The 13,182-nt window shown below is 42.6% G+C and overlaps 1 protein-coding gene across 9 annotated transcripts in view; it reads right to left on the bottom strand.

The window, feature by feature from the left end:
* The window catches only part of EFCAB5 (EF-hand calcium binding domain 5), a 187,299-nt gene that overhangs the window by 26,567 nt on the left and 147,550 nt on the right, over positions 1-13,182 (bottom strand). For 6 of the 9 annotated variants that reach the window (XR_004179271.1, XM_031657008.1, XM_031657007.1 and 3 more), the window contains 4 exons: positions 6,897-7,186; positions 5,167-5,336; positions 4,432-4,660; positions 2,438-2,590 (listed from right to left, as the gene is read on the bottom strand). Coding sequence is in view for 7 of the 9 variants with exons in the window: in XM_031657008.1 (XP_031512868.1) it covers positions 2,438-2,590; positions 4,432-4,660; positions 5,167-5,336; positions 6,897-7,186 (842 nt within the window). In the remaining 2 variants the exon portion in view is untranslated. Of the gene's footprint in view, positions 1-2,437; positions 2,617-2,667; positions 2,750-4,431; positions 4,661-5,166; positions 5,337-6,896; positions 7,187-13,182 lie in introns of those variants that run through there. The other 3 variants (XM_031657010.1, XM_031657011.1, XR_004179272.1) reach the window with 3 other exon arrangements.

Here is a 13,182-nt window from a genome sequence, read left to right as displayed (position 1 = left end):
AGTTTCCAGGAATTTGGACATGGACATCTTAGGGGAAGGCATTATTCTGCCTGCCACAGTTACCTATTTAATAAGTTCGGTACTCCAAAGAAATAGACAGAGGTGCTTTGGGGTGATAAAGTAAAATACCCTGAATTTCATACCTAAGAGAATTTGAATCTGTTTTTACTCATCTATGGTTACTGTTAGCAGAGCAGTAATTTTTTTCCTCTATGACTCTGTACCTTACAGGAACATGGGCTTGAGGTGAGGGGGAGTATCTCAGAATTTACTTTATAATTCGTATCAGTCAGGGTATCACAAAGAAGCAGATTGCCCCAGCTGGGTAATTTAATAAAGGAGGAGTTTAATAAAGGAACTATTTATGAAGGCAGTGTTTAGAATCCCGACCTGGTAATAAGGAAGAGCTGTTACCACTCTTAGCCTGAAGAGGTGGGGAAATGGGGTGTGGGCGGGGGAAGCAATGACCAGAACCAACAAAGGACAGCTGTGTGGACAGGACTGCCTGATGAAAGGTGAAGTGGCTTTTAGGAGAGAAACACAGCTAACCCACAGCAACCTGGCAGAGAGGGAGACAGAAGCACCAATGCCCCAGTTGCACTCTGCTTCTGCCCTCCAGTGTCCTGTTGGCAGCTGTCATTGGACAAACTCAAGCAGAAGCCAAAGGGCCAAAGAGCCCATGGATACTGGTTTATTTTTTGAGACACAGAGCAGGCTGGAAAAGAGAGAGAAATGTGAATCTGGAGGGACTGCAGAAGGGGAAGAGGGAGGCTGAGGAAGTTATGATCCTTGAGTGCTTGAAAAGAGCTTAGCCAGGCTGTTCTGGTCTCTGTCCCACCACGATCTCACTCACAACCCGCTGCTGGGTGGCCCTTCTCTCCCCCGACTTTTGGCAGGATCTTCTTCACCATCATAAGACAGTCCAGGTCAGATGGGATGTGACCCTGGTGGTTTTGTCCGTGGACTCTTGATTCTGAACCTACAGCTGCTGAAGTCATGCTTCTTGCTGACTGCTTTGGGCTATTTTGGCCTTTTCCATGGTGCCCTATGTGTTGTTTCTCTTAAGGCCCTGACAGTATTCTTCTGAATCTTCCCTGGGACCCCATGTGCTTTGAAGGGCCACTATAGCTGGGGTCCTTCAAACAGGGTGCTCTGCCCCAGTCCTAAGTGCCCTTGGAGGCTCCCAATCACACCCTCAATAGCAGTGCCAATTACAAGGCATTCTCTGCCTCCATGGCCTGGCCAACCCACAAGAGAGTCCATGATTCTGCCCTCATTGACCAAGGCCTCATCAGATTGAGCCAGCCACTGAGGGAGGGAAGTAGGGACCTGGTGGGAAAAAGGAAAGAAGCAGCCCGGAGGGAAGTGCAGACATGCCTGCCGTGGGCCAGCCAAGGGACTGGGAGACAACCAGGTGACGCTACCACCCGACCAAGCACCTCCCAGAGTCATTCAGCCTTTCTGAAGGGAAAAACCTTTCCACCCACTCTCATATGCAAAATCCTAACACAAAGTATAAAGAAGCAAAGCAAATAGCAAGAATTCATGACATTATGGATAGGAGGGCTTAAAAAAAATTGGTGTCATATAACTGAGTCCTTCCAAAACAGCAGCTTCTAGTCCCTTCCCACTCCACCCATATGATTCTGGTGAGTGGTGCCCATTACTGTAAAGTCCACACTCTGGCCAGGCGTACATATCTCAGTATAAGTCAAAAAGAGTTTTCTGGCCCGTCGCGGTGGCTCACACCTGTAATCCTAGCACTTTGGGAGGCCAAAGTGGCTGGATCATCTGAGGTTGGGAGTTCAAGACTAGCTTGACCAACATAGATAAACCCCATCTCTACTAAAAATACAAAATTAACTGGGCATGGTGGCGCATGCCTGTAATTCCAGCTTCTTGGGAGGCTGAGGCAGGAGAATCACTTGAACCCGGGAGGCGGAGGTTGAAGTAAGCTGAGATTGCGCTATTGCACTCCAGCCTGGGCAACAAGAGTGAGACTCCGTCTTCTTTCTTGGGTTTTCCAAACTGGAACTTTTTACTGGATGCTTTTAGTAAGCATCTGACTTGCTCTGTGGAAGAAGCCAATCTTTAGCTGGAAGAACAAAACCAATGTACAGAGGGAAACAAACATGAGAGGTGGACAGATGAACACAAGAGAGGACTGATGGTTTCAAATCCCTAGATCTGGCCATCCTGAAAGATAGCTTGACTCCCGTCCTGTCTTCATTTTGGTCACGTGAGTCAGTTAATTCTCCCTTTTGGCTAACGCAATTTGAGGTGGATTCCTGTCACTCACAATTAAGGGTCTTGTATTGGGAAATCTGTCTTCAGTTAGACTAATAGCTAATTAATATGGTTTTCAAATATTAGCAAGAAATGACATCTAGACACTTGGCTACCTTGGAGAGATCTACCACTACTGAACCTTGCCTACCTGGGCTGGGCTAGGCTCTACAAAGTACACAGTGATAGAGGTGATGCTGGATGTGACGTCAAAGAGCCAGCCAATGCCAGTGATCACAATATGCAGAATGTGCTCCCGGCTGTGGACGTAGTGATAGGCAGTGCTAAAGACATTGGCAACACCCTGTAGAGACAGAAAATTCAAATAGCCTACTCTTTTTAAAATAGAAAAAATAATTAGTAATATAGTAATTGGATTACCTTTACCAGTAATTTAATTACTTCTTGATAATCTACTTCCTGCAAATTATTCAGCAGTCCTCAAAGGGCAATGTTCCAGGTTCTAATATAAAAAAAGGATCATCAAGAAATCAAAGGCATAGGCCAGGTACCGTGGCTCATGCCTTTAATCTCAGCACTTTGGGAGGCCAAGTCAGGGTGCATCACTTGAGGTCAGGAGTTTGAGACCAGCCTGGCCAACATGGTGAAACCCTGTCTCTACTAAAAATGCAAATATTAGCTGGGCATGGTGGTGGGCGCCCGTAATCCCAGCTACTTGGGAGGCTGAGGCAGGAGAATTGCTTGAACTCAGGAGCTGAGATCGCACGACTGCACTCCAACCTGGGAAACAGAGCAAGTTTCACAAAAAAAGAGTCAGAGGTGTAAAGAGAGAGACCCGCATAAGTTTTTATGCTTTTGATAGTCATCCAGTGAAATTTGTGATATGTGCTAGTAGAGAATAGCATCAAAGGAACAAGATAAACTTTGAAATGAGAAAAAAAATGTTAAAAAGCCAAGAACGAACGCCAATCTTAGGCAGGTGGGTAGGAGCTGCCTTGATCGGATGCCAATGTTAATGCCTGCATCTGTGCAGACATGGCCACTATCATCAGATCGACAGTATAAGACATGTTTGGTTCCAAGACCCACAGCGTGCTAGATTACATAGTCCTCTTATAGGCATAAGAAGATCCTGTTCCACAGAGAAGGGATGGGAAATCCTTAGAACCCATATGTGGGCTTGTTGTCAAGAAACTCTAGGAATCACAAACTCTTCAAAATTATATGCCTTTTATCTTAGGACTCAAGGCATCTAAGGGTAATCCAGAAGCCTTTACCTCTCTCACAAGACTATATATACTTCACCTACTGATAACTTCATACTCCTCCATTTCAATATCGTCACATAATTCCATGTCAGATGAGAATGAATTTTATTATTAAAAATATGTCCAGAGAAAGAGGTTCTACCACTTTCCTCAACTATCCACCCAATAAATGGGAAGAGAAAGTGAAAAATAATGGTAAATAAACATAAGGAGCCAAAGGCTTACAGGGCAACAAATGATAAGGGCATAGCAAGTTCAAGTTCCTAACTCGCTGCTATAGTCCACAGTTCATTGTCTCCATAAAGGCTTTCGATCTTCCTTTACTGCAAGTTCTATCCACAAATTAAATAAAAATGCTTGTAGAAATGGTCTAGCTATTTCATGACCTTAAAAGTGCCTATCATTTTGTGATCCAATTTAAAAACATGAATACTCAAGAAACATTTAGGCCTTTTTCTTTATTTTTCATCCTCAAAAATTATAACACTGAAATTAAGACCTATGGGGATGCATATCAGAGTTAGTACCATTTGTAGAAAGTACAAAAGATTTCTAGATAGATACCACTATTAGTAAAACACCAATCTGTCCCTTCTAAAAGTTCATTCCCGCTTTGTGGGTCTTAGTGGTCTAATGGTTGGATTTCTGTTCTATAGCATAAAATTCTATTCCTGTGATAAATGCTATGGGACACATGAGGCTGAGGCATGGATATGCAACTGAGGCTGAAAGTCCTCCCATAAGTAATGGGGAACTTCTCAAAAGACTGAAACATACATTCAGGGAACAGGAGCAAGAATGATGATGTTATCTGTATACACAGCTTTACTCTCATCGGATTTCAGGTTTCACTCTTTAAAAAGTATTAGAAGGAGAGGCCATCCTACCATTGCTCTTGAAGACGTCTATGACTTACCTGATAGAATCTGATCTCATGAGGTAGAAAGATGTTTATTTCATGGGGATCTCTAAGGGTGTCAACAGCCAAGACCCCAAAGATCCTCATATATGCATCTTGAAGAGGCAGAGCCAGGAATGACCCATTACAATCATCCTTATTACGGGACTGGTCCCAGAAGAAGATGTTCCCGTGGTACTGAACTTGGGGAACATGGATCGGCTTCCCTTCATCCACTACTGTAAAGCTGAGGAAAAAGAGTACGAGGATGGAAGAAAGGCACAGGGAGAGACTTAGATTAAACCATGGAGGAAGCTAGAGCGATTCTCTATTCACAATCTGTGGCATTATATGACCGAGCAGTGGACTCGATAAGATGACCAGTTTGGAGGTCTGACTTGAGAAAGACTTAAAAAAAAAACAAAAAAAAAAAACAAAAAAAAAAAACTTAGATGTGGACATAGAAAACAAATATAAACAGAACTCCGGAGACATAACTTACGGAGCAGGCAGAAATAATTGAACTGATAATTGTGAAGTAGAGTCCCTGTGTGGCGAATCGTTGCCAAAGAGCGAGCTCTAGAAATAGGTGAAATCATCCAGGACTGGAAGCCATCAGCTTCTACTCCAGAAGCACTGGTGACTTGAGCCACTTCTCTTTTGAGCAGCCAGCTGGGATCTTGATGCCAGTTTACTCAGAAAGGGAATTATTTTTTTAGGAGGGTAAAACCAACCTCTTAAAGACGTTCTTACCTGATTCCTTTCATGTCCCTGTAGAGCACTCTGTTCAGTACAAATAGAGCATCATCTAAGGTGCAAGCCACATTCCTCAATAGAACATTCCCTTTCTCAGGCAGTAGTAGGTTTTCTTCTAAGAGGGAAATGTGAGCACTGATCTTTTTATTTCCATGGGCTTCAGCATCCTACGGCAAAACATTTCCGACCATGTGTTTGCTAACAGCCAAAGAACTCCCCTAATCATGTCCCCCTCACTGGTTAATTCATGCATCTGGCCCCAGCAGTTTCATTTTCCTGAATAAAGAATGCATATATTACTATTCATGGGCAGTGAGGAAAAAGTTGACACCATAGCTATACCCTAAATCTGAGTTTTAGTGAGGATAATGGGTTTCCTCTATGCCAACTGGCCTGGTTTACTGGAAAAGAAAAACAAAACCAGAGAACTTTCAGGTCTACTCAAATTTAGAAGTTTAAAACTTGGATTCCTTTGACCTATAGTCAAATAGTCTGTGTTTCTATTAAAAGTGTTGATTTTAGAGAGCTGGGCCAAGAATATGCCTTCACTTCACTCATATTTCTTGACCATCAACTGTGAATGTGAATGTGAAAAAAAATGCTCTCAAGGAACTCTTAACACACTTTGTATATTTGATCTTTGTAATTTCAGGAAGGATTTTTTTTTGGGCCCAAGGTTGCAGACTTTCTGCAACTACTATTTCTGCAACTACAAATTCTCTGTACCTAAAATATTATTATGTTATTAACAATATTATGTGTCAATACATACATTAAACATATCCATAAATTGGGGACATGTGAGACAATTTCCCTGATATTTTTCTCCTCTTTCTATATATTTGGGTTTGCTTTCCATGCCCATTTCTTTTGCCTTTATTCCTTCTTTCCACATACAAGATCATGGAGTCATTAACAAATCTGTAGTGAGATTTCTCTCACAATACCACAGATCTCTGAAGCAAGCTAGAACAATGCCTCTTTTTCTTGAGTGGTTGTTTGGTCCCGGTGCCCCATTTCCAACTACACTGGAAAATTCAGCCATTCAGGAGATGATTCCGTTGAGCAAGTGTCGCTACTTAGCTGAGATGACTGGCACAGGTTCCCTGGATCAGTGGAATCTATGATACATGTAGAAGGCAGCCGTGCTGTTTCTGCCTGTGAACAGCAGCAACCTGGGAGTCTCTGAGGAGGTGGCAAGGCTGTAGGCAGTGGCCCCTCACGGCCATGCGTTCTAAGTGACAGGATTCTGCAGTAGTCTCAGCTTGCTTCTAGGCAATGCTGTGAAATACTGTGTGGTGTCAGACTCGATAATGAGTTTATGATTTAAATAGTTCCTTTTAAAACTGACTCCCAAAATACCATGCAAGGGAAATGTAGCTTGAACTGCTTGTACAGCTCGTTACTGATATTTTACATAATCTGTCTATTGTCCATTCTAGGCTTATTTGACTCTGAGCAGAAATGAAATTAGAAATCCCAAGACATCTTTTCTACATCTGTCTTTTCTACCTTTCTACTCTGCTTCTATCTTGTCAACCAGCAGTCACTCCAGTTGCGCGTCTCCTAGGCTTCGGGCCATTTGTAATGGACTGGAATGAATAAAATATCTATAGCAGCACCCAGCGATTTTTCAAGAGAATTCAGGATGCTCCTCTTTTGCGGATATTGAACATCGCCTACTGTGAGGAGATGTTTCCTCTCACATACCACTTTAGAAAACGTACCTGCGTGAGGGCCTTAAAGGCCTCACTATACACCGGCTCTAGGGACACTCCACTTGTCTCTGCAGCACGTTGGATTTGGTGCAGCCACTTCCGCCTGGCACAATTCCTCAGACTCTCAATGTGGCTCCTTTCTAAAGCATTCATCAGAAATTCCACAACACTTTCCAGAACTTGGTCTTCATTGCCCCTGAGTTCAGATACAACCAATTCTATGTAATTCTGAAATTGTTTTGAAGACAATCTCACTTCGTGACCAGGGTGTGGCTTTGGAAATTGGATGTGTAGTTTAGCTAAAAGACACAAACACAAAACCAAGAACTAACCAAAAGTTCACTCATCGGTGGGGGGAATTTTCATTCTCCTCTTACGATGAACTGCCCTGGACGACTGCTCTAGTGGAAAACCAAGTATATCAAAGGCATCTCTGAGCCCAGTGGAATATTTTACAATGAATTTCTATGCTGAACCCAATATGACTCATGTGTCAACTTCTTTGTTTTTGTTTTGTTTTGTTTTGATTTTGCCACCTAGCCTGGTGAAACCTCAAGGTTTGCTTTGATTCCTTCCCTACCTTTGCCTTCCATATCCAATAAGCCACTTAATTCTATCCTGTTACTCTTTGGCAGTGTGGCCACTCCTCTCCTTTCATACTTTCATAACCCCAAAGCCAGCTTTTATCACTTTGTAATTGACTTAACAATAGTAAATGCTCAATACATGTTTGTAAAATTAAATTAAAACACAACTTGCATTAGGCAATTCCCTGGTTCAAAGTCCTACCATATTTGGATCCAGTCTATTTCCAATCACATCTGCCCCTAATACCATATAGGAATTATTTGCTGCAGTATCTCCATTCTACTCATGGTTCCTGACCATGTCTTGCACACTTCTGTATTCACATCTCTTCTCTATTTTTGTAATTGTATAATCATGAACCTACTACCAAATCTGAACATTACCAGTAACATATATTCTTCTGTGATCTGCCCTATTCCATTCCCTGCCTCCTCACACCTCCCACTGATATCCTGAATTTGGCTTTATCTTTACCTTTCTTTTAATTTTCCCAGTGTTATTATATTACATAACAATATATGTGTTTGACACGCGCACACACACACACACACGCACATGCACACACACACTTCTAAACAATATGTGGTTTAGTTTTGCATTTTTAAAATTTATTTATTTATTTGAGACGGAGCCTAGCTCTGTTACCCAGGCGGGAGTGTAGTGGCACTATCTTGGCTCACTGCAACCTCCACCTCCCAGATTCAAGCGATTCTCCTGCCTCAGCCTCGTAAGTAGCTGGGATTACAGGTGTGCACCACCATGCCTGGCTAATTTTTATATTTTCAGTAGAGGTGGGGTTTCACCATATTGGCCAGACTGGTCTCAAACTCCTGACCTCAGATGATCTGCCCCCTCAGCCTCCCAAAGTGCTGGGATTATAGGTGTAGCCACCGAGCTCAGCCAGTTTTTCATGTTTATAAACTTTAGAAAAAGGTTATCAAACCATGTGTAGTTTTCTGGGACATACTTTTTTATTCAACACTATGCTACATATCTTCCTTGTTGTTTATCTTTCCAACATACCTTTCCATGTTGTTACTGCAGCTATGATTCATTCATTTTCACCAGTGTATGTTATTATATGAGTATATCATTACTGATTCAGTCTACTATCAGTGGGTGTTTAAGTTATTCTCAATATTTTACTCATATGAACAGTGTTATGAGCATTTCGTAAATGTCTCCTGGTGCATATGTGCAAGATTCTTTGACAGTTGTTATAAATTAATAAGTCACAGGGTATGTACCCTTCCCCTTTAAAGTATAGTTCAAAGTTCCTCCTCCCTCAAGAAGACTTCTGTTGTGATTTATCCTTCTCTTGAAAGACAATAGCATCTATTCTACACCATTTATTTGACAATTAACAAATACTACCTGGCACTTGTGGACATCATATCATGTGTGAGCTTCTCATTTCTGTAGCTGAACATTTATTGATTTTTTACTCCTTAGCATCCAGTCACCTTTCTCTGAGTAATTGTATCTCTAACTTTGCTTTGGGGAAGCAACTTCATTCCCATCTCTGGTCATGTGTTTGAATGGGGTTCCATTCACAGTTCTAGAGGTGGAGCATGTGCCTCAGGCTTAAGCCAGTCATGACATTCTATTCCTTTAGCCAGAGTGGTTGGTTTAGTACTGACGAATGCCAGACTTTTTGATTGAATGATTAGGAAGAAGAGACTTTCTTTTTTATTCCCGTTGGACTTCAATGAAACTGTGAGCATATGAAACTGGACCTGTACCACAAAGGTAGAGGCTGTATGATAGTGCAGCTAAAACAGAAGACAGCAAGATAAAGAGAAAGAACCAGACAGCTGTCCTAATGTCATTATTTGGATTCCCAAATCTAGTTGTGTCCTAAACTAGTACTGGACTTTTTCATTGTATGAACCAATAAATTCCTCTTATGTGTAAACACTTTGGGTTGGGTTCTCTATTACTTGAGCCAAAAGGATCTTAACTAGTACAATCCTCAATTAGATTAAAAGTGCCTTGTGGATTCTTCATCTTCCATTTCTTCTTCTTTTTTCCCTTTCATTCTTTTGCCTCCTTGAACAATTTGATCCTAAAGTCATTAGGTGGGGCAGAGCAAGGTAAGCATCTGTTCCTGGTCAGGTGAAGTCAATGTGGCACCAAGCAGGATATCAGGGCCCAAATCTGTGCAGGGTTAGCCGGGCAAGAGTTGTCAGAGCCTGAGCAGGGCGAGGAGGGTATCCATGTGGAAGGGCAATCTTCGGTCCATGTGGGTAAAGAGGATGGCCTTACAGAGAGGTGGTTTAACTTGGGTGTCAGATTCCAAGCAGTACAAATAGGGTATCCATATGAGACGGACGCCCAACATGGGGTGTTTAATCTTGAGCAGGGTGAGAAGGGCCTCCAAATCGAGGGATGGCCTGGCCTGGGAGGTCAGAACCTAAACAGGGTGAGGAGGGTGTCTACATGGAAGGGCCATCCACATAGGTTGGGGGTCAGCTCATCGTAAGGAGTCAGAGCCTGAGTGGATTGACAAGGGCATCCACATGAAAATGTGCCTTGGCATGGAGTGCCAGAGCCTAAGGACTATGTAAAGGACATCCACTTGGAGGGGGTGATCTGTTGTGGGCTATCAGAACCTAAGCAGAGTAAGGAGGATAGCCATGTGGGAAGGGCCGATTAGTGCAAGATGTTAGAACTTAAATGTAGTAAAAATGAAATCAGTGTGGAAGAGAGGACAGCAACAGTGCTGGGAGATTAGTTCCATATAGAACTAATGGATTCATTGGGGGATCGATCAAATAAATAAATATATTTAGGATAACACAGCCAGAGAAAACGGAACTACAAAAGGGAATGAGAAAAAACTAGAATGAACCCTGTTGTGTTGGATTGGACTTGGAATTACCAGTGTGAACTCATGGTTTTTAATATTAGTAGACAGAAAGGTACGTGCAGATATAAATGTATACATGTACACGCACAGGTGTGCACGAGTGCGTGCATGCATACACATACACACACATACACACACACACACATACAGTTTCTACATCTGTCCACTGAGAAATCTGAGAGAGGAGACTCATGAGTAATGAGCACGTGTAGAACCCAGATGCTGGCTTGGGGAGATGGATGATTCCAGGGTGAAAGAAGGGAAAATATAAGACCAACCTGGAAGATCTCTTTGTGCCAGAAAGCAAGGACATGCTCAAAGAATGAGGGATACATGTTAAAAGGATGCAGAAAATTGGCAGAAAATTGGCAGTTTTTTATAAAGCTAAACATATATATTTCACTCCTAAGTATTCATTAATAAGAAATGAAAACATAGTCACCAGAAGATTTACTTAAGATTGTGAAGAGTAGCTTTATTTATAATAGCTGAGAACTGGAAACAGCCCAAGTGTCCATACATTGGAAAATGGATAAACAAACCATGGTATATTCATCCAATGGAATACTCCTCAGCAATAAAAAGAAGCAAATTGCTGATACATGTAGCAACATATTAAGACTCTCAAGAAAAATTATGCTGAGTCGACCAGGCCCAGTGGCTTATGACTGTAATCCAGAGCTTTGGGAGGCTGAGCAGGGAGGATCACTTGAGGCCAGGAGTTAGTGCCCAGCCTGGGCAACATGATGTCTCTACAAAAAGTTGATAAACTAGCCAGGCATGGTGGTGTGCACCTGTAGTCTCCCAGCTACTTGGGAGGCTGAGGCGGGAGGATTGCTTGTGCCCAGGAGTTCAAGGCTGCAGTGAGTTATGATCACACGCCACTACACTCCAGCCTGGGCAACAGAGTGAGACTCTGTCTCCCTGAAAATGTTAAAAAATAAAAGTAAAAATTATACTGAGTGAAAGAAGGCATACACAAAAGAGTACATAGAGTTTAAACTCTCTAAAAACAAGGTGCATACTGTATAATTTCATTTTTATGAAATTCCAGATAATACTAAAGAGATCAAACTAATTTATGGTAGAAAATAGAAAAGTGGTTGCTTTGGGGACTGGAGGGTGGGCGACTGAATGGGAAAGAGGCGTGAGGACTTGTTTTGTTCTATATCTTTTATTTAATTATTATTTTTTAAGAGATGGGTTTTTTATTTTTTTAAGAGATGGGTTTTGCGATGTTACCCAGGCTGATCTCGAACTCCTGGGCTCAAGCAATCTTTCTGCCTCTGCCTCTCGAGTAGCTGGGATTACAGGTGTGTCACTGTGCTATTTGTTCTGTATCTTGATAGGAGTATGGGGTGCACAGGGCATGTATTTGTCAAAACTCAGCAAATATACACTTAAAATTCGTACATCTCATTTTATGGAAATTTGGTCTCAAGAGGAAAAAACTTCCTTCTTTCCCCATGTGCAAAAAGAAAGAAAAAAACTGTTAATAAATATCGAACTCTAATTAATGATACGCATGCTGAGGTATTTAGGGAGAAGCGTATTGATTTCTATAATTTACTTAAAATGCGCTACATGTATCAAAAATAAGAGAGATGGAAGGATTGAGGGACAGGGAGATGAATAGACAGATTAAAAAGTGAGGTAAAATATTAATGAAGTGAGGTAAAATAAAAATGATTAATTTATGTGGTGGGTATATAGGTATCGCTGTAAAATTCTTTCAGCTTTGCCATGTTTGACAGTTTTCATAATGAAATGCTGGGGTCGGGCATGGTGACTCACGCCTGTAATCCCAGCACTTCGGGAGACTGAGGTGAGAGGGTTGCTTCAGGCCAGGAGTTTGTGACCAGCATGGGCAACACAGAGAGACCCCATCCATACCAAAAATTAGAAAAATGAGCCAGGCTTGCGACGCATAACCTGTAGTCCCGGTTGCTCGGGAGTCTGTGGTGGGAGGATGATCACTTGAGTCCAGGAGTTGGAGGCTGCAGCGAGCTACAGTTGTGCCACTGCCCTCCAGACTGAATGAGAGAGTGAGACCTGGTGTCAAACAAACAAACAAACAAAAAAAAACCACACACACACACACACAAAACCATGGGCGTGGGGAGGGGAAGACACAGGAGCCAGAGTGAAAGAACTCCCATTGTCTAAAACTGGGACAATATGAGTATCAAAACAAATAGTGATAGTATTGGATTATAACCCATTGAATAAAAAAGGAAACCATGAACGCGTACTGCTATAAATGAATAAATGAAAAGTTGACAAAAAGGAAGAATGGTTTATACGGTTTCAATGGACACCCATGAAGTACTTACTAATTACAAAGGGGAAAAAACAGCTTTAAAGTGGAGGGGCGGGAGGGCGGAGCAAGATGGCCGAATAGGAACAGCTCCAGTCTCCAACTCCCAGCGCCAGCGACACAGAAGACCGGTGATTTCTGCATTTTCAACTGAGGTACTGGGTTCATCTCACTGGGGAGTGCCGGACGATCGGTGCTGGTCAGCTGCTGCAGCCCGACCAGCGAGAGCTGAAGCAGGGCGAGGCATCGCCTCACCTGGGAAGCGCAAGGGGGAAGGGAATCCCTTTTCCTAGCCAGGGGAACTGAGACACACAACACCTGGAAAATCGGGTAACTCCCACCCCAATATTGCGCTTTAAGCAAACAGGCACACCAGGAGATCATATCCCACACCTGGCCGGGAGGGTCCCACGCCCACGGAGCCTCCCTCATTGCTAGCACAGCAGTCTGTGATCTACCGGCAAGGCAGCAGCGAGGCTGGGGGAGGGGCGCCCGCCATTGCTGAGGCTTAAGTAGGTAAA

This window comes from Papio anubis, chromosome 17 (genome assembly GCF_008728515.1).
Source record: "Papio anubis isolate 15944 chromosome 17, Panubis1.0, whole genome shotgun sequence".
NCBI lineage: Eukaryota > Metazoa > Chordata > Mammalia > Primates > Cercopithecidae > Papio > Papio anubis.
The sequence above is the reverse complement of the archived record's forward strand: the minus strand, read 5'-3'. Positions and strand labels throughout refer to the sequence as shown.